Source organism: Corvus cornix, chromosome 1A (assembly GCF_000738735.6).
Source record: "Corvus cornix cornix isolate S_Up_H32 chromosome 1A, ASM73873v5, whole genome shotgun sequence".
NCBI lineage: Eukaryota > Metazoa > Chordata > Aves > Passeriformes > Corvidae > Corvus > Corvus cornix.
The window spans coordinates 47,020,661-47,041,127 of NC_047057.1; the positions used below are offsets into that span (position 1 = coordinate 47,020,661).

General features: G+C 37.2%; 1 protein-coding gene across 4 annotated transcripts in view; it reads left to right on the plus strand.

The window, feature by feature from the left end:
* CNOT4 (CCR4-NOT transcription complex subunit 4) overlaps positions 1 to 20,467 on the plus strand; it is a 77,913-nt gene that overhangs the window by 38,316 nt on the left and 19,130 nt on the right. For 2 of the 4 annotated variants that reach the window (XM_039570977.1, XM_039570979.1), the window contains exons 3-10: positions 2,219 to 2,416; positions 5,183 to 5,269; positions 5,796 to 5,897; positions 6,647 to 6,772; positions 11,374 to 11,498; positions 15,570 to 15,725; positions 18,374 to 18,431; positions 18,900 to 19,149. In XM_039570977.1, coding sequence (XP_039426911.1) covers positions 2,219 to 2,416; positions 5,183 to 5,269; positions 5,796 to 5,897; positions 6,647 to 6,772; positions 11,374 to 11,498; positions 15,570 to 15,725; positions 18,374 to 18,431; positions 18,900 to 19,149 — 1,102 coding nt within the window. The remainder of the gene's footprint in view (positions 1 to 2,218; positions 2,417 to 5,182; positions 5,270 to 5,795; positions 5,898 to 6,646; positions 6,773 to 11,373; positions 11,499 to 15,569; positions 15,726 to 18,373; positions 18,432 to 18,899; positions 19,150 to 20,467) is intronic. The other 2 variants (XM_039570978.1, XM_039570980.1) reach the window with 1 other exon arrangement.

The following is a 20,467-nucleotide window of genomic DNA, read 5'->3' on the forward strand; positions in this document are numbered from 1 at the left end:
ACTAGTTGGATATATAAGTGTTCTGTGCAGGGTTATGCTTGAGCTATCCAGGTTGTTTCCTGACTGATGTTCAGAACCTGCAGCAGCAAATAGCTGTACAGAGAAGAAACATCCTGCCTAACTTGCTACTTACTTGAGAATGTGCTCTGAATTTGACTATACTTGGCAGGAAAGAAGCTGATGAATTTTGGCACTGTTTCCTGTAGTTTTCTTGGACCTTCAGGAACCTTACTGAACCTACTGAAGAGCATGAATGCATTTCTTGCACAGTACCAGAGAGCAGCATTCTTGAAAGCCTTGCCATGCATAGTCTGGGATGTGGAGTAGGAATTAATCTTTGAAAGAATGGATTGTGGATATGATATGACGTCACTTCATGTAGGGCAAGCCATATTTTTGGAACTGTATCTACGTTATACTGGTGCAATTTTCTTTCCATTCCTACCTGAACTCTGTGATAACTGAGTTAACTCACTCTTTGCCCTGAGTAGTCTTTTCTGTAAATACACAACATTCTTTAGTTTGCCTGATTGACTAATACAGACTTTGAGAAGCTCCTTAAGTGTAAAATTATTCTGCATCTCAGAGGTCCTTGTATGTAGATGTGTTAAAACACAAGATATTAATTGGCTATAGCAAATCTCAAATGACCTTACTAGTGGGTCATTGGTGTTCAGCAAGTACATTCTGAAATCTATATAACATATCCAGTGTTAACTCTGAGTAACTTATCTTTTTAGGAAATGTTATGGTTTTGACTGTTCTTCAAGGGTAACTTGAGTCCTTATTGTGTTTTCATATTAAGGACACCTTTGGCTACTGCTAAAGTATCTTACAAATTTAAATTCCTTTGTGATACTAAAACATGTTCCAGAGGACTTGATGTTTGACTGTAAGATGCCATCTGCTCAAGTCAACTGTAGCATATTTTCAGAATATATCTCAAGTGTAGCATAACGATGCTGAACTTTAAACCGAAAAATGGATCTTGTTTGTTTGGGGATGTACTCAGAAGACTGTCAGGTCTGAGCACTTGGTGGCTCTGAGTAACATCATGCAACTATGAGGAAGATTACGCTTTTAACCTAAACGTTTTCATCTGCTGTAGATTTTTCTCAGGTTATTTAGTATGACAGCTAGTTGTACTCTTGTCATTAACACAGGACAATCAGGAAAGAGTTAAATTAATTTTTGTTGGACTTGCACACTGAAACCTTTGGGTAGTGCAAGCAAAGACCTTAGTTTAACTTACTGTTGAGCTTAGCTTCTTTGTCTTAAATCTCTGTCTTAATTCACATCTCCCATACTCTTCTCATTTTTTACTTCTTGGTGTTTAGAAACTCTTCTTTTTGTTTGAGATACATTTTATGTACTTGCTTTTGTGCTTAGCATTGCTTTTTGTGTGCAGTGTGAGACCTGACTTTTCAGTCTGAAAAAACTGGGACAGGTAAGGAATGTGGGACTGCTCTGAGGAGTAATCTGGGGCAGAGGCTGCAAGACCAGGCCAAATTAGTGCCTTTATAGCATGAATAGAGCAGTCTTTCTAGGTAACTCTGAGAACATTTGTACTTCTGTTGTATACTTTTGAGATGAAAATATGCAGTGTTATGTCTGTTTGAGGAATTAATTGTAGGGAGGGAGAGACCAAATTTCAAACTGGTACATAAGCATGGCAAGAATACTGTTAAGTCACTGTGCATTAGTTGTGTTGAAATCTGTCTCTTCACTAGAAATTAACCATGTAAAGTTTGAATAGTGTAATAGTGTTACTGTCTTGAACTTAGTGGACCACTGAAACTACATTTATATTTTAATTTCTTATCTCAGTCTTGAATATGTTTAAGTACCCAGATTTGTATCAGACAATAAATACAAAGTGCATGCTTTCACCCTCCTTACTAAGCTCTGTTAGCGAAATTATAACAGGATGTGTTGGCTGTCATGCAACTGCTTGTAATCTTACCAAATTGACTAGGTATCTGGGTTAGAATGTGGCTGTTGCCCAAATCAATATTATGTCTTTAAATAGGAGAATTCCATGAAAAGGGGCAAGATGTTTACCTTCCCCAAGGGACTGAATATCCCTCTATAATGTGGGTGGCCTTAACAATCAAATCAGTGTAATAAAGAAATTTTTGAATTAAAACATGATAATTAATGGCTTTCAAATCTGTTGTTTCTTATATTGGTTGGTTTTAATACTATTTGTTGTGTTTAGCCATATCCAGAAGATCCAGCAGTGTACAAACCACTCTCCCAGGAAGAGCTGCAGAGGATAAAAAATGAAAAGAAACAGAAACAAAATGAGAGGAAACAGAAGATATCAGAGAATCGCAAACATTTGGCCAGTGTACGGGTTGTACAGAAGAACCTTGTCTTCGTGGTAGGGCTATCTCAGCGCCTAGCAGATCCAGAGGTGAGCAGTTCACACTTGCAGATCTTGCTCTTAACTTGCTGCCATGAAACATTGGAATACCCTTGTGTCTCCCTGAAGGGTATAAAAGGAAGCTGTGTTGAAAAGGGTCACTGCTGTGAGGCCCCCTCTTCTTAAGGGAACTTAGCTTCCTCCTCCAAAATAACATCAATAAGTGTTTGTCTCTGTTTTAGGGAGTATAGATGCTCTGTGGGTTTTTTCTTTTTTTTTCTTTTTTTTCTTTTTTTTTTTTTTTTTTTTTTTTGCGGGGGAAGGGGGGAGATGTTGTTCTTTGTATTTGTTTAATAATGGGAGCTTGGTTTTTAAGCTAAAAATAAGCATAAGGACTTTTTAGGTGCTCATTTTCCTAGGTTGGATCTGCTGGCATTATACAGCTATATCATGAATCACCCATTCTAAAATGGGAGCTTGGTTGGATTACAAATAACTGATACACAGTATCACACAAACCTGTAGGGACAGAAGAAAAAAGCCAACACTTGGAAGTATACACTAGGAAGGAACATAAGGATGATGTCCTTAAGAAGTTGTGGGGGAAAAAATAAGAGGAAGACCTCGGAAAGAGTTGGTTTGCTACTCTGCATCATCAGAAATAAGGTTTTCATCTGAGAAAACTGATTGTGTTTAAAATGTTTTATTTACTTCCATCATCAGTCATAGCTGCAGGCGGCCAATGGAATAAGTGCTAATGAGTGAAAGTATCTTGAATTAGAATATGGAGGAAATGTACTACAGGATAAGATAAATGTCTTCAAAATTATGGTGCCAGATTAAATACACCTTATCAGACTAAATTATCTAGAGAGCTCTCAAACAGAAGTGGCTCTTTCTGAGGTCTCAGAGTATGGTCTGTACTTTGGTAGACCAAAGAACAAATGTAAAAAGCTGCTTTTAGTGAAGGAGGAAAAAAACAGGATAAGGGAAGAGAAAAAATCAAGTTAAAACTGATCTGGTGTATAACACTTCAGTATGTACTAAAATATAGCAGCAAGTATTTGCAAGCAACTGTCAGCACTGGCTTGGGGCTATTTATCATTGAAAAATGCAATATAAATTTGTTATTGAAATTTGGTTTCTTTGACCAGATGGAGGATTTGTAATTAAGAGAAATAGTGGTAAATACAGTTGATTTAAGAAACTTTTTTAAACCTCAGATAATTCTACACTGAATACTTGAAGTAACTAGGAATGGGTTTATTGGGGGATGGGGATGTGCTGTATTAGGTGTTTTGGTAGCAGTATTCTCAGTGACATATGAGAAAATATGTACTTACTGAATATTGAATGTAGCACAAGGTGACTTATCTCCAAGAAACCTAGCCTGAGAGAGATGAGCTAAAAAAATATACAATATATTCAAGTTTTCTACTTAAGCAGGCAAAAGTCTTTCATAAATTGAGATTATTTGGAATGGGAGCTTGGCTGTTATGTGCTGTTTCTGGAAATAGGTCTGTGGATCATAGTGGAGTACAGGTGGATGCTCTTGGGTTGACATGCTCTTACGAAACTTGTGAAGGCTATGCTGTCATATTGTGCCAGGATTATAGTCTGCAATATGCTTGAGTAAAAGGGAAGTTTCTTCAGGATTGTCACTCTCTTCTGGATGGATGCCTGGAGGGTGGGTGTAGTATGTTTCAAGAGGGTGTAGACCAAGTGAAGAGCAGTCAGAAGAGACCAGTGAATGACCGGTTGTCTATACAATGTGCCCTGTGGTTCTTTGGGATGTTCCAAGTGTGATGCTCTTAGTTCTTGAAGATATTGATGCTTGCTTGGGAAGGGAGAGGTGGTAGTTTAGTTCTTGGATCAGTACAGTTTAACTGCCCTATCCAAGATGGAGTAGGGGAAACAAATCTTCCTTTATAACCTCTCAGATTATTGTCTAGAACTAGAAATGCCCTTATTTTGTCTAGCTTCAGTCTGAGTAGTCAGTACTTTTGCATCTTCTTCCATCACAGAAATGGAAAAAAAAAGGCTTTTGGTGTAAATGAGTCAGATAGTTCATTGGCACACAGGTAACGGTTATTCAGCAGAGTTCCTTAATATGCTGGTGATGTTCTTGCTTTGCACAGGGTGCCTAAATGATGTGTTAGTACTAACTGATTCCAGGAAGGGCAAGACAGGTATTTTTTTTCCTTTACAGGTGTGATAGTCACTCATTCATTTTGGCATGATGTTGATTCTGAAATGTTTTTTCTTGCCCCTGGAAATTTTCCTATATTGTCGTCCTCTGCTTAGTCTGGTCTTTGGAAAACTTGTGACCACTTGAGCTAATTGGTTTACTCCCTTTTTCTTTGGAGTGTGGGGCAAGGCAGTCAGGATTCAGCATTTTGTAGCTAGTAATTAATATAGCTGGATGCAAGTTTAAGGTGTATGGTTATGTGGAAACTAGAATGAACTAGTGATTTTTATTTTTTAAAACAATTTATAAAATAGATATATACAGGAACTTCTTATGCTGAATGGGATATATTTTGCCAGTGTGGGGTTTGGGTAATCAGAGTACTGAAAGGATTTTTTAAAATACAACGTAAAATGTGGGATATTTGTCATTAAAATTCTGCAGTGGCAACACACTTTGTATTGCAAGTAACTGTTTTTACGTGGGAAAACAAATCTAAATCTATATGCTCCTCTTTGTAGGAGAGACCTGTTTTTTATTAAAGGTTTTTAGCTGCACAGTTTCACAGAAGAATAAGTACACCTCTGTAGGAATTATACATATACCACTTGAACTTTCTTTTCTTGCAGGTTTTGAAACGACCAGAATATTTTGGGAAGTTCGGTAAAATACATAAAGTTGTCATTAATAACAGCACATCATATGCAGGCTCACAGGTAAGTCAGAGGGCTTTGTAATTTTTTAATTTTAATTCCTTTAGAGAATACACATGTGCAGAGGGAATCTAGGGCTCCCTATTTCTGATTAAGCAATAGGTAAGAGTGAAAAAAAAAAAAAAGGCATTGCAAGAATCAAATTACTGTTAAGTTACTGGGGCATTTTCCAGCCAGACTCTCAAAGCTGGATGCAAAATGCAGCACAGAAAATTGGGAGACAGGGTGAGAAACTTTAAAGCAGCAGCAATATGGCATTTAGTCACTAATCTGCATTTTGGGGGTAAAATGCCTTTTAAGTATTTTTAGAACAGTCATGCAACATACTGATGCATTTCTTCTTTTCTTCATTCTTTATGCATCACATACGAGTTTTTATGACTTCTGCCTTTTTTGTCAGTTTCTTGTTAAAAACATTGAGCCCTGAATATACCAGTTTATGAAGTGAGCGGCTAAGAAGGTGACTCAATGATCAGATCCGTCTGGGGAAAGAAGAATAACAAGTAAATAGTGTACGTTCTCTTTCTAGGGTCCAAGTGCCAGTGCATATGTAACCTATATCCGGTCAGAAGATGCCCTCCGAGCCATACAGTGCGTCAATAATGTGGTGGTAGACGGCAGAACACTTAAGGTGGTAATATTTTTATGTTTTCATGTGTATGTTCGAGACCACTAGTATCAGGGCATCGTATACAACTTTGTTTGTGTGGGTATGCTTGTATTGCTGAACAAGAATGTCCAGTGCATTGGCTTTTGACTTCTTTTCCTGGTAATAATCTCAAAGTGGGAGTTCAGTGAGCAACCAGCAGGCAGTGTTTTGGTGGGTTAGCAGGTAACTTCTTAAAACAAAGTTTGAGAGAAAGATATGTACCTCCTCCCCATCCTCACAGTGGCTTTTCTGTTGTATAGCATAATAGTACAGTGTGAAAACTCACTGTTTGCTTTTACAGAACATTTTTGCAGTCTATAAGCCACACCTCTCAAAAGCTCCCTGGGAAATTGATTTTTTTATTTTCCTTTTGGTGTCTTTGTAAACAGGTGTTCAGGCTGATTTGGCCAAATTGGTGGCTCTAAAAAATCTAGTTAATATTTGTTTCCTGACCCTGCTGCTTGTCTCCTTATGATTATGCAAATATTTACTGAGGCTCTTACTGTGGAATTTATTTAGATTGGATGAAAATAAAAATGCATCCTAATTATCTAATCTTCAAGAATATGTAGATTTCTTACAAATGGACTTTTTATTCCATCTGCATCAAAAATGCATTATGATGGAATTTCAAATCTTGAGGTAACTTTTTTTAAATATAACTTTTTTATCTTATATGGTTTAAGACATTCTTAACCTCCAGTACTTAATTAATTTTTTTTTTCCTTCAGGCATCATTAGGTACAACAAAATATTGCAGTTATTTTCTAAAAAATATGCAGTGTCCAAAACCAGACTGCATGTATCTACATGAGCTAGGTGATGAAGCGGCCAGTTTCACAAAAGAAGAAATGCAGGTAAGTGTAGTGAATGGGAAACGCATGAAATGTGGCATGGATGTTTTACTGTCTGTGATTTAGTCTAATGTGTGCAGTGTGTTTGCTGAATGTTATGGCAGTGCTGAATTTTGAACTCCAAGAGGTGATCAACCAGTTGGATATTGCAAAGAACAGGTAGTGCAATTTTTTCTATTGCATGCTGTTTTTAAAGTCTGAGAAGTCAGGTGAGTATTCATGAGGCAAAAAGATGGAGATTAAACTCTTAACCAAGAATTCAAATAACCTGAGCTAACTGCTTCCCCTTTTTTCGTACTAATGTAAGGTAATGTTATTTTAGATCTGTATGAAAGAAGCTACTACAAATATGGGTTTTCCTGTAAAATTGGTATGTGTGGACAGTTACCATGGATTGACTCTTGTGCTGTGATTGACCATGCTGTCTGAATCCCAGTAACCCTTTTAGCCTATGAAGTGTTTAGAAACCATTTGCAAATAAAACATTGAGAGTAACTATAGTAGTACATAAAAAACAATGCTGGGATTTTTTTTTTTTTTACTATCTCAGTATCAAAATACTTACTGTCTAGGGTAGGGAACCAAGTAAATGGATAGCTTTACTGTCTCAAATGTGGTGGATTCTGAGGTCTTTAGGGTCTGGCTCTGTCCTTCTACATGAGGTATGGTAAAGCTTTTAAACTCAGTCTCAGGTATGCCAGCCTTGCATCCATGCTGTAGTTCTTGCATGTGGTCTGTCCATGAAGCAGAGAGTCTTCACCCCTAGTGCCAGCACAAATGTTGTTCTAGTAGAATTTTTTTGATGTGTTAGGCTGCTGTAAGCCAGAAAATAAGGAAGAATGTTCATATCTATTAAATACTTTCTACAAATTATTTCTGAGGATTTCAGCAGATAATTGCAATAGAAGGAAAAATTCCAAGGACAAGTTGCAAACCAGGCCACCTTCCCTGTTTGTTTCCCTGTATTTCTCTCACCACCTAGATCTGTTACGTAGACATGTTTGAGGGTATGTTCTGTCTGGTCGTCTTAGTTTTTTATAGAGCTGTCAGCCATGAATTTATTTAATCAATTTTGAACCTGTTGGTACTGCCAACCCTTTAGTCTTTTGTGGCAGCAAGCCCCAGAAATTCACCAGCTGTTTTGTAAAGTGCTTTCTTTTGCCAGTGTTAAACTGCTCTCTAGTTACTTTTGTCAAGTGTCCCTTAATCTTAGCTTTGTAGTGCTTGCTGAAAGCAAAACCCCTTATTCACCTTATTCATTGCCTTTGTGATGTGGCAAAACTTCATCTAGTATCTCCCACCTTTCTCTCCAAATCATAGTTTCTGGGCTTTTAAACTTTTTTTTAAAGCAGTTGCTCCATTTCTGTGATAATTTCTCTTGCACTTCTCTGTATTTTCTAGCTATGTCCTCCTTGAGATGCAGAGCTCAGATGCATGATGTGGGGGAAGCCAAGTTTAATTTCTCAGTTCTCAGTGTCTTATATGTAGTGTGATATGTGCTTCTTAAAAATTTTGGTTTAGTTTATTTGAAGTGGCCTTTTTAATGATACCCAGCACATCTTCTGAAGCTAGTACATAATCAACTAACAGTTTCAGAGGTCTGTTGGCAGTAACCTCAGCATTTTTTTTCTGAGCTGTAACAGCCAGTTCACAGATCAGTAGAGGGTTACTATCATCTAGACTGCTTTTCCCTTCTTGTGTCATCTGACATGTCCCTGGTGAAGCTGATTTGCCACCGTTTGCTTGTTTGCCAGTTTCTCTGTGATTCTTTTGGAGCTCTTCATTATCAGCATGGCAGTTTATTACCCAAAAAGCTTGATATTGTCAGCAAAGAACTTGCTTTTCAGTCCTTTCTCATGCATGCTGATGGTGTTGTATAGAACTGACACTAGTCATCAGTCCTCATTGCTTGCTTCTGCACCCTAAGAGTTCTACCTTTGAACCAGCTTCAATTCACACAGGAACCTTTTCTCTCTTCCATGGCAGATTAGTAAATAACTGGTGTGAAACCTTACCAAAGATGTCTTTTAAAGTTTTGTGGATCCTCTTTATTTATGCTTACTGACTCTATAAAGAATTCATGTTAGTGAAACAGGGTTTCCCTTTAAAATAGATACTCAGATTCAATCCCACTGGCTTGTGTTTACCCATGAACTTCTATTTTAAAAAATTATTAGTTAGTAACCTTTGGAAGGATGAAGATTTACTTAGCAGCCTGTAGTTCACAGAATCTTTTCTACAGCCCTTTTTGTAGGAGTCAGTGGCAAACTGTCAGTCCTCTGGCCTGACTGCTGGTTAAAATTGATAGGCTACATACCTTGGTCAGGATTTAATTTTCATGTATGAGTTTCTTCAGAAGTCTTGAGTGGATTTTACTTCATCTGGGTGGCTTGCATGAATCTTCCTTCCCTGTTCCTTGTTATATTGCTTAAACTTTAAAAAAATTTCTTATTGCTTTCTTAAAAGTAATTGGAAATTACACAACTGCCAAGTACATTGTTCTTTCAGTGTGCCAGCTTTCCTGCATTTGGGTTAGTGTCAGTGAATTTCCAGGTCCATTTAATGAGATTGAATGTTCATTGTTGCAGACTTTGACTCTGTATTTAAAAAAAAAATTGTCAATGGATGAATTTGTATTCTAGGTTAAATAATTAATAGAGCTAAATATTGTAGCAAACTAAAAAGAATTGGTTGAACTCCAGGAAGTGTCTGAAAGTGAAGCTGGGAATTGTAGGTGGGTTGGAGTTGCTAAGTTTGGCCTCTGGGTTGTCTGTTATAAATAAAACGCAATTACTGCAAGCTCCTATATAGGTTTTTAATCTTGTTTCTTTCTTGCATTTATGTGGCAAGTAAATGAATTTAAGACTGACCTCTGATGTACCTGGCCGTGATATTCAGTCTTTTGTCACTGAAGCAAGTTGAGAGATCCAGAGAGGTTTCTTCTTACTCAGCTGCTTAACGTTTGCAGTGCAAATCTGTGCATCAACCTAGCTGTAGTCATAGTTGGATGGTGAAAGAAGCTTTTCCAGGGTGCAGAATATCTCAAGGTGTGTGTTTAGGTGAGCCATACTATAGAACCACAGTTTTTCCTACTATGGGTAGCAGCTTGGGTGTAGGCACTGACAAAGCGGGTAGGATGATGCGCGCACTGGTTATTTCAACCCTTCCTGAGAGTTGTATAAGTTGACTACATAAGGACATTTTCAGAATCAAACAGTAATGGAGAACTGGACAATTAAGTAGCAAAAGAATGGAGGCATAGATAGTGTTTAACTTGAAGTGTTCCAGTGAGATATGCAGTTGCTCTTCTAAAGGAACCCATAAGGGAATATAGTTTATCAGCAGTACTATTTTTTGTATTTGTCAGATATTCACGCTTAATTTTTTAAGAAAAAACATGCTATATTTTTAGGTTGTAAAATTTTTCTAGGGGTATGTCCATGTTGCCTGTGGACTAATTCCATTCCTGTTCCAACAAAATATTAAGGAATTCAGTAATGTAAAAAAAAAAAGAAGTTTAGTTTTAGAAGTACAAGTAATGTGAGAGCTTTTAAATCAATACTGAAAATGTCACAGATAATAACTTCCGTGTTTCAGACTTAAGATTCAGAAGACCTGACCATAAATCTTGGCACTTGTTTCCTTTGCTAGAGGATATCTTCTAGTATCTGGAAACTAGATAAAAGCTATTGACAACTTCAAATTCACTGTTTTATTTTGCATCTTGATTCAACTCATAACAATACTTCACTTGCAAGTAATAATTCTTAGGTTGGAGTGTCATAACAACCTACAAAAACCATGAATGCTCATCTTGAATTTCAGATGTTACTTTAAATATTGGAGGTAGAAGTAGATCTTGCTGGTTTTATTTTATATATTAAGCCACAGAATGTTATCTGCAAGCAAGACTAAAAAATACTCTCTTCACTTGTCAGATTCTAGTATTTGGGAGTTGGATTGGACCTCCTCAATTTCTGAAAACAAAAAGTTGTTCTCAATTGATTCAGTTAACTGAAAGAATATTTCAATTCCTCAGCTATTAAAAGTGATTTATCAGTTATTGCTTAAACCTCAGCTGTTTTATTAAGCCAATATAAAATTACTTTCATTTTGGAAGAAGTTTTTGTTTAAAAGGAACTCTTTGTTCCTTCCCATCTTCTGAAAAGCTTAGTATGGTTGATACATGAAACACAGACTGCCTTAGAGATGTAGCTGTTTGTGATTTCTAAGGTGTATTTGTGAAGGTCTTGATTAGAACTGAGGAGCAAATTTTCATAAGGTTGTAGGTGTTTTTCTGCTTTAGAAGTCTCAAAAAATTATAAATTGGTAGGTACATCCAAGTGATTTCTAGGCAACCTTTAGAGCCATTGAGATCACATCTGTGCTGAGAGTGAGAAGCACTGTTTTGAGTTTGAAAGGAGTGACCTGATGAGTTGTAAAGGCTAAATTACTAAGCTTTGGGACGTATTATATATATGGGCATATTATTTATACTTGGGGTATATTATTTATACTTGGGTATATTATATATTAAAAAAATTATAACTGTAAAAATATATCTTAAACCAGTATTCATTCATTGTGAGTTTCTCTTTCCTTAGGCGGGAAAGCACCAGGAATATGAACAGAAACTACTGCAAGAATTATACAAACTAAACCCCAACTTCCTCCAGTTATCTACGGGTACAGTTGACAAGAACAAGAACAAAGTGACAGCACTGCAGAGGTATGATGTGTAACTACTGATGCTGGACTGCCTGGTTATGCTTTCTGATTATTCCAATGAAAACTTTTATTCCTGTTTGATCCCCCAAGTTGCGTACTCTTTTAAGTACCTATTATATTATAAAATCTGACAGGTTTTCTCTGTGGAGAGACATATTGTTGTTTAGGACTGGTATTCTCCAATTTAGTGTTCCCACTGAAGCCACTCCAAACCACACACCACTTGCTCACTCCTTCCACTTGCCTTCCCCTGCACCAGACAGGAGGGGAGAACTGGAGGCACAGAAGGTAAAGGTCAGAACAATTTCCTGGAAACAGCAATGAGATAAAAAACCAGTAACAGTACAAATGACAGAGGGTACAAGAAAGGAGTGAATGGTTCACAAGTGATTGCTCACCCTATGGAAACCCCCAGCAGTACTGACCACTCCCTGTGCCAGGCTATGCTGACCCATAACAGAACCCTTCCCCAGACCCCAGAAAATTACCTAAGGTGGTACAGAATTGATGCCTCCCATGTCCTAGCCATGCCCTTTCCTGGCTACTGCAAAAATTTAACCCTGTCCTGGCCAGAACCAGGACACATGCACCACTTTGTTTTAAAACAAAGTGAGTGTCTGTCTTAGGAAAGAAATGTGTTTCTGCATTTGGATCAATAGTTCAGAACAAGATATTCTTATTCTGGAAGAAGACCTTGTATTTTATATTTGCAAACCAAATGTATTTGTTAAAGACCAGATGCCTACTTTCTTGGTATGGTGTCATTATGAGTGCAGTCTGTATTCTTATTTCTGAGACGCCTTATAATCTTGATATGCTTTTTTTACATCATGATTTATAGTTCAGTCCATATATTTTTTACTATGTTGTAATTACAGATATCACTTATTATGGCTTGCTAAAATAATATTCTGTTGAAGTAGTTTGTTAAGTAAGTTGTGAAAAGATTTCTGTCCATATGAGTATACAGTCACACAAAGATAAATTAAAGTCTGAGGTTACCAGTCCTTAATTATTCATTCAAATGGCATATTTAAGATAAAGAAATAAAAACTGTTGACAATTTCTTCCACTCCTTTTTGTAGGATTTTGATGAAGGAGATGGGGAGAGTGAAATGTGAAGGTTAGACTGCACTTCATACGTACCTTGGCCTTGTATTCAGGGTTTGTGTTGTGTGCCAGTTTATGCACTACTGAATTTTTCAGACAATAGTTTGCCAGTGCACTGCTTGCACAGCTTGTACAGTGCACTTGCTTGCACAGCAGTCTAAGCAAGAAAGTGGGTACTGTATCTAAAATAATATCAGTGGATCTTGAATAGGCAGAATACAATTCTGAGAACTGGTATTCCAGCTGGTGTACTGGGGCTATTTTCTTTAATTTCTGGAGGCTGTGTCATACGCACTTTGACTGCAAGTGGTCAGGGCTTCTAGAGGGATCTTTTTTCTTAAGGACAGTGCTGCTCCTTGTTTCTCAGGCACTGGTTCAATATTGACTTCGAAGGTAAAGTACAGCAAGCAAAACAAATACATCACTTCTTGAATTTGGGAATTGATTATTTTGTTTGAAATCTGAACTAATTTTAATTTGAAACCTAGTTAGATCCCAGCAAAACAAATTATACCAGCGAGGGAAGAATGCGCTATCTGAAACTACAGCAAACTTTTAAGCCTTTAGGAAGCAATTAAGAGTTGGAGCTTGGCCAGTCTGTGGTGCTAACATTGAGCACTTATGGAAAAAGTGGGATGTTGCTCTAAAGGCAACAAGTGGTAATTTCTGGAGGTAATTTCTCTTGTCAGTTGGACAGCATAATCACAACATGGACACTGTTCTTTGCTAATGCCTAGGTACCATCTTTAGGGTTGTAAAGTGAATTTCTTGCAGCTGAGATTTTGACATATTTCTTCAAGACCCATCTCAGTACAAAATGTAGCTGGTGCACTGGTGAATGCACATTGTTCTTTCACAGTTTCTACCCAACTGGATTCTTGTTTTTGTAGGATTCATTGATATGATACTCATATTTGTAGCAGTTTGTCAGAGCCTCTGACAAATCTGTACTGGTTCTTGTGTTTCTGGAGTGCAGGATTTCTGTTTCGTTATGGAATTGAACAGAAATTGAGTTCTAAGTAGTAGATGCTTAATTATAAATATCCAATAGTAGAAAACAGTTTGTTAAACTCCAATAAGTGTTTTTCTACAATTGCTCTAATTTGAAAGGTCCTACTTGCGGACCTTTTTGTTCCTGCTGAAGACAACTGGTAAAATCCCCTAGGGCCACTTTGTTTACTCATCTCTTGGTATGTTACTTGAAAGTCATGGTGACTGCATTCTCTTAAAATTGGAGGTATATTCCATATTTAAAACAGATCAAGCTTTTTTATTTTCCTGATTACATTTTTCTGAAGAACTGAAATGAACATTTTCTTGTGCTACAAAAACCAGTTAAGCATGTGCTGATCTTTAGGAGAACAGCCCTTCGGAGATACGCAGCCAGAACTTAACCAAAACAAAAAGGCCCTCCCCCACACCCAACCCTCCCCCCCCCCCCCCCCCCCCCGCAAACATAAACCAATTTGTCTCTTTCCCTTTCTCCTTGGATCCAAAACTGACTTTCAACTGGCATTTTAAAGTTAGTTTTAGTATAGAGATGGCTTTGCATGGCAGTGAACATAAATTTGGATATTTAAAATAAATCTGTTAATGGATTGACAGTTGTGATATATCTGGATTACAGTTCATTTTTGTACAAGTGAGAATATTAAATGACAGACATGCTGCTGCTGTGTCATCATTCCCTGATGTTCTATATCTAATCAACTCACTATCTCTAACTTACTCCAAATGTGTGCAAAGCCAAGATGAGATCTGTAAATCAGGTCAGGATTCTCATCTATGTACATATGGTATAGGTAGTTGGGAAAAGATGGATACAGAATAGCAAATCTTAAAATACTGAGATTTGAGGGTAGCTACTATTACTGATTTTATCTGAATAGAAGTAGGAAATGTTTGTGTTGCTATAAGCAGTTACTGAAATTTCCATGTTCTGACTGTGAAATCAGTAAATTGACCTAAAGATGTAGAGTAAATGTTGGACCATGTAATAGGAACATACTAATGTAGGGGAACATCAGGAGGGACATACATGTTAAAAATTTTTCTTTGTTAAAGCTGCTTCCTTACAGGACTTGGACACTAAAACCAGCTCCTAATAGAAGCAAATGAAAAGCTACAGTTAACATAAAAGAACTTGAGAACACAAAAGCAGGTCTTTTATAATAAGATTGCAGGGTTAGCAGACAACACTGTATTTGAATCCATTTGGTTATAGACTATATTCCATTTTGCTTACATTTGTACAGAATATAACTATTTACAGCAAAAACTTGGGCTTTGAGTCCTCTCTTGAACTTTCTTCAGTTCTAATGTGTAGTCTAAAATGAAATTTAATGTTAATTTATAAAAGGGAAGTAATTATGGCTTTAAACTAGAAATGAATGGAGCAGTAACTTGAACAGTGTGTTTGTCTGGCTGATCTCATGGTCCGTTAGCAAAGCTGTAGACTCTTGTGTAGGTGTAAAACATAAAACTTCATCTGTTGTGGCCAGGCTTGATAGGGCCTGGAATAGAAAACATATATTAAAAAAAGAAGGACTTAGCTTGTGACTTACAGAACTTAAAAATAGTTATGGGCTAAAGCAAGTAATTCTAAATGAGGTATGCAAAGGTCTGGACACTTGAACTGTTGATGGCATTTTTCATTTTTATTTACATTTTTTTCTTCTCCCCCAGATGGGCACGTTTGAACTTTAGCATTGGCAAAGCAGCTATCTATTCAGCAAAGAAAACAGACTTCCCTCTGGTTTTCTTTCTACCCTACCTATCCCACTAATTATTTTTTTAAGTCATCACCATTTAAAATCTGAAAAATAATATCCAGATAAATCTATTCTTATGGATTGTCTGGCACAAGGATTTATTTCCCCAGTGTTTACAATTTTTAAAACACTTTCTTCATAACTTGAACTCTTCTATTTTTTTTTTTTATTTTACTCTTGCCTTTTTCCAGACCCAACAGTAATAGCAAAGATGCCTGGCCATCATTACAGAGTTCAAGTAAATCAGCCAACGGTTTAACAATGGAACACAGGAAAACGCCTCCTATATTAGAAAATGGCACAGACCCAGAACACATGACTCCAGATGGTGCAGACTCAGATTTCGGGTAATTGCACTGCCTTTTATACTTCAGATAGCTTGCTTTCTCTCTCACTGATTGGTGTGGAGGGAATGATTCTTCAGTCTCTCTGGTTGGAGAGCTGGATTCAAATCCTGATCAGGTCACAAAAAGCTGGGCTTAGCATGGCCCATGTTAAAAAGACTGATTGGCAGACTGTGCAGGGGAACCCTAACATGAAGTTAGTAAGTGACAACACAGGTAAGAGCTGAGTGGAACAGAATAACCAGGGGATCAACAGCTTGTACAGCTGCACAGTCCCAGTCAGAGCTGAGCCCTTCCTTTTTTTCTATACAGAAGCTTCCACAAAAGCACATGCTGTACATCAGGAGGCTTGTCACTTGGAAAAGCTTCAATAGAGGGAAGTTAAATGTTAGGGCTAAAATATCTGTCGTTTTCTTCTAGTGATGTGTTCCAGAAACACAACTCCAGAGCAAAGGGTTCCCCAGTTACCACTTGGAGGGACAACAGGGCAGCAGATTCAACTGAGGCTTCTTTGTGTAGCGGAAGTAGTTCATCTGCTTACAATAACCTCTTATTGCCAGCCAACATTTTTTCTTTTTTGATGCCCTTCTTGAATAGAACCGGTGTCCTCTTCTACCTTACACATCACTTGCAGTTCCAGTTTTAGTCTGTAGTTGTGCTGGTTTGTTATTTATGGACCCCTTTAGGTAATACACATTTGGCTCATTCAGAGGTTGGATGGGGGAAAAGCAAGGTAAACCCTAATATTTCAAGCAGTGGTGCTGCTGAGTAAGTAGCCAATCTTCATTTTAAATCAATATTGAACCCATGCATTAAAATAGAGTGTGTTGCTGAAAGTGGTACCTTCTTGTTAGGCTAAATAACAGTCCCACTGAGGAGTGATCAGAGAGCCTGTGAATTGCCTCTCAGTAGCGATGTGCAATTTTCTTTTCTTCCTGAAAAGAACGTATTAAATGTAAATAAAAATATTATAGTCAATAAGTCTTGTTCGTTCCTGAGGGCTGGAAGTCTGTCTTGCAAATAAAGGCTCCTTAGGCAGGTTCAAGTATAACAACCATTTTCATCATTTAGATTGTCAGTAAAAGTTGTCTTACTCATAGCTTTTTAGACTGCAGTATTGTGACTGTTAGCTGTAGGGAAAGAATTTGACTGGAATATCAGCTCTACAATCAGAATTGATTGTGTATTGAAGAGTCTACAGCAAATTTCTGTGCTATAGGTATTTAAAATTGCTAACCAAAAGCAGTTTGTTTCAAATGGAAGAGCTTTATTCATGCTGTGGGACCACTAAGTAGAGAGTATTTGTAAATCTTCACTGGAGTAATGCAGTGGTTTTTCTTTTGTAGTCATAAATATTTCATAATTTGTAGTCATAAATATTTCAGCTTAATTTATCTGTTTGAGATACTAACCCAATCAGTGCTCTTTTTTTACAAAAAAATTTATTGATGATTACTCTTACACAGTTTCTTTTAGAATGGAGAAGTAATTCTGCTGGGTTTCGATTAGTCATTTTGGGGTGAGGGGAAGAATTATCAGTGGAAGCAATCTTACGAATTGTTGACCTTACTGTATGGCTGTATGCCGTAATTAAACTTTGCAGCAGCAAGGGCTGTTTGAAAACAAAGTGTATCTAGAATCTGAAGTCTGCACCCAGGTAAAAGAAATTGTTACATGTATTTTTCCTGTGCTAACATCGTAACTGTAATTTGACTTGTATCACATTGGGGCCTCTTAATGGAACTGAAATTCAAGTTCTTACTTCTGGTGCTTGTTTGTAGAATCTGTGTATTGGCCTGCGCAGCTTGATGCTTGTGCATCTTTTCTTACGGGTAGATGACAAAGAGAGTACCTTGAAGTTGTGAAGCAAAGGTTTTAGTGTGAACTTCAATAATACCATTTCATTAGTGCGGTATTTAGCATAATTAAGGCAACTCACAGATGCCCATAAGAATCTTGAATCCTGAGATGTGCCATTTATTTCAAACAATAATTTGCAGTGAATGGCTTTCTGAGGTGGTTTTCTGCTGTATCTTAGTATTATCCTTATTATTGGCAGTTTTTTGTGCTATGTTTTTTTTCCCCTTCTGTCATCTCAAACCTCAATTTTTTTAACTTGGGACTAATGTCTGCTGGTTAAAATCTTAAAGGCTGGTAGGAAGCTTAACTTCCCACTAAGACTAAATCGTTAATTTAATGTTTTATCTCTCCCAGATTTATTTAGGATTTGTATGGAAACTGAAAACTTGTGTATTTGGAAAACAGATATTTTCAAGTTTCTTTACAGGAGTATCATAGATGGAACTGACTGTTACAAAATACTGCCGTAGGATAGAGTTCTGGCTTTTTGTATGGTATAGAGTAGCTATGAACATGTTCAAAACTTTTCTTTTATTCCTTAAGGTGGTCAGCAAGCAGAGTGGAGGGTGGTGAAAAGAAGTATTACAGTATATGACAAATGATTGGAATGCTTATGATTAAAAAAGCAGTCTCATAAAAAAAATAAGTGGACTTTTTTCCATCTTAATTCCTACTTCTTAATTTTGCTTTGTTTTTATTTTAAGGCTTGTCTTCCACTGCAAAAGCAAATGTTGATTTTTCATGTTAAATACTTGAGTGTCTTACTGTCTTTTTCCCTTCCACTTTTGCAGCCCTATCGATAAACCTTCAGATTCCCTCAGTATAGGAAATGGTGACAGCTCTCAGCAGGTAAGACACAAAGATAAGTGCTCTGAAAGTAACAAGTGGGTTTGAGGACTTAATGCAACTTGCAGTTGGAGAAGCAAGTATTTTCTGAAGTGTATCATAATTGGGCATTAATCCATTGGGAATGGATTAATGGGCCAGGAGGTGGTGGAGTCTCCGTCTCTGGAGGTGTTTAAGAAAGGACTGGATGTGGCACTTGGTGCCGTGGTCTAGTTGACAAGGTGGTGTTCAGTCATAGGTTGGACTCAATGATTTCAAATGTCATTTTCCACCCTAGTTTCGTCTGTGATAATTTTAAATAAAATTTTAAAAGGCTATCTCTAAGTTGATTTTTTGTTTGACCTTGTGCTGAGCTTTATCTTAACAAACCCAATTGTGGCCAAAAGTTTTGAGGAAATTTTTTATCTGAATTAGTGAATATTTTATATATAAACTCATGTCCTAATTTTTCTCTTTTTCTCTTGCCTGTAGATAACAAACAGTGACACACCTTCACCACCACCTGGTTTAACAAAACCCAATCCAGTTATACCCATCAGTTCATCTAATCACAGTGCACGGTCCCCTTTTGAAGGGGCTGTAACAGAATCACAGTCACTCTTCTCTGACAACTTCCGGCACCCTAACCCCATCCCTAGTGGGCTTCCTCCATTCCCCAGCTCTCCACAGACTTCAAGTGACTGGCCCACAGCACCAGAACCACAGAGCCTCTTCACATCAGGTACATCCACAAGTTACATGGCTTGGTATTGCAATTGCTTAAACTTGTATGGAGTTGTACAGGGCTTAAAACTCTGTAGAACCTGAAAGTCTAGGACTTATTCCATACTGTGTTTTCCCCCCTTAAAAATGGCAAAAAGATTTGTCACTTAACTGCAAATGAATTGCACTGACCTAAGGGTTTCTTCTTAAAGAAACTTTACAGAGCTTTCAAGCTGCATGGCTGAATTGAGAGTACTTACTTTAGTTTTTCTTAGCAACATGTATAGGATGTCACATGTATGCTTTAATATTTAGTGTTACAGGTTTTTATTGAGAATGGGGAAAATATAGGGTATCAGTATATATTGCTGTGATAATCTGTAGTTCTAATATCAGAAGCTGTTCTGTAGAATTCAGAATTTTCTTTAGTATCCTGCATAGTTATCTGAAGGTGCCTAATCTTTCTCTTTCTGAGGTCAGATTCTATGAATTCAGACAAGTTATGTTTAATTTCATCACCTGAAAGATACCTGTATTTTCCAGGTACTTTCCTATGAAATACCATGTCTCATGCATGAAACATCGTTTTAGTTGCAATGATAGAGTCTTGGGAGTGGTTAACAGTATTTAAGAGCTCACAAATTGTAGGTCTGAGGGAATTGTTAGAAAATTAAATTAAACTGTATCAGTAAAAAATGGAATTCAAACAATGTTATGACAGAGTTGGTTTACTTAGTGATTAGTCATCTTCTGATGTTTATCTTGCTCCTGGATATCATAATTTTGTTTGTAAACAATATTTATTACCAAGGAAATTACTTGCTGCTAAGGTACTTGATGCAGCAATTTTGTGAGGACTAAGTAGCAGCGAGAGACAATTTTCAGGTAGTAGAGATCATAGTTAATATAAAGTTGGTTGCTGTTTAAATAAGAATGCAAAGGACAAGTTCTTATTGGTCTAGCAACTCTTTTTCAGCATGGATTTTAGAGTGAAAACAGAAGCGTAGATTCCTTCTCCGAGAGGATACTGAACCTCCTTAAAGCGGCAGACCAGGTCCCTACCAGCAGAGGGAGTTAATGTTGCAAGTGATGCTACCCTATACTTAGCAGCTTGCTTGACCACAATTTTGAGGAAAAATACTTTGAACATAGACCCAGACCTGAACAAGAAACTTAACGCTATAATGAAAAGAAGTAGTAATTGAAAATGAAGACAAATTCTGATAATATTTTTTGCAGCACTGCATCACAGTATTTAACAATATCCTGTGATGCAGTTCCCTTTTTTATTTTATCATTGGGTCTCCTCAAGAATTTGGCTTGCTTCTCTTCATAAT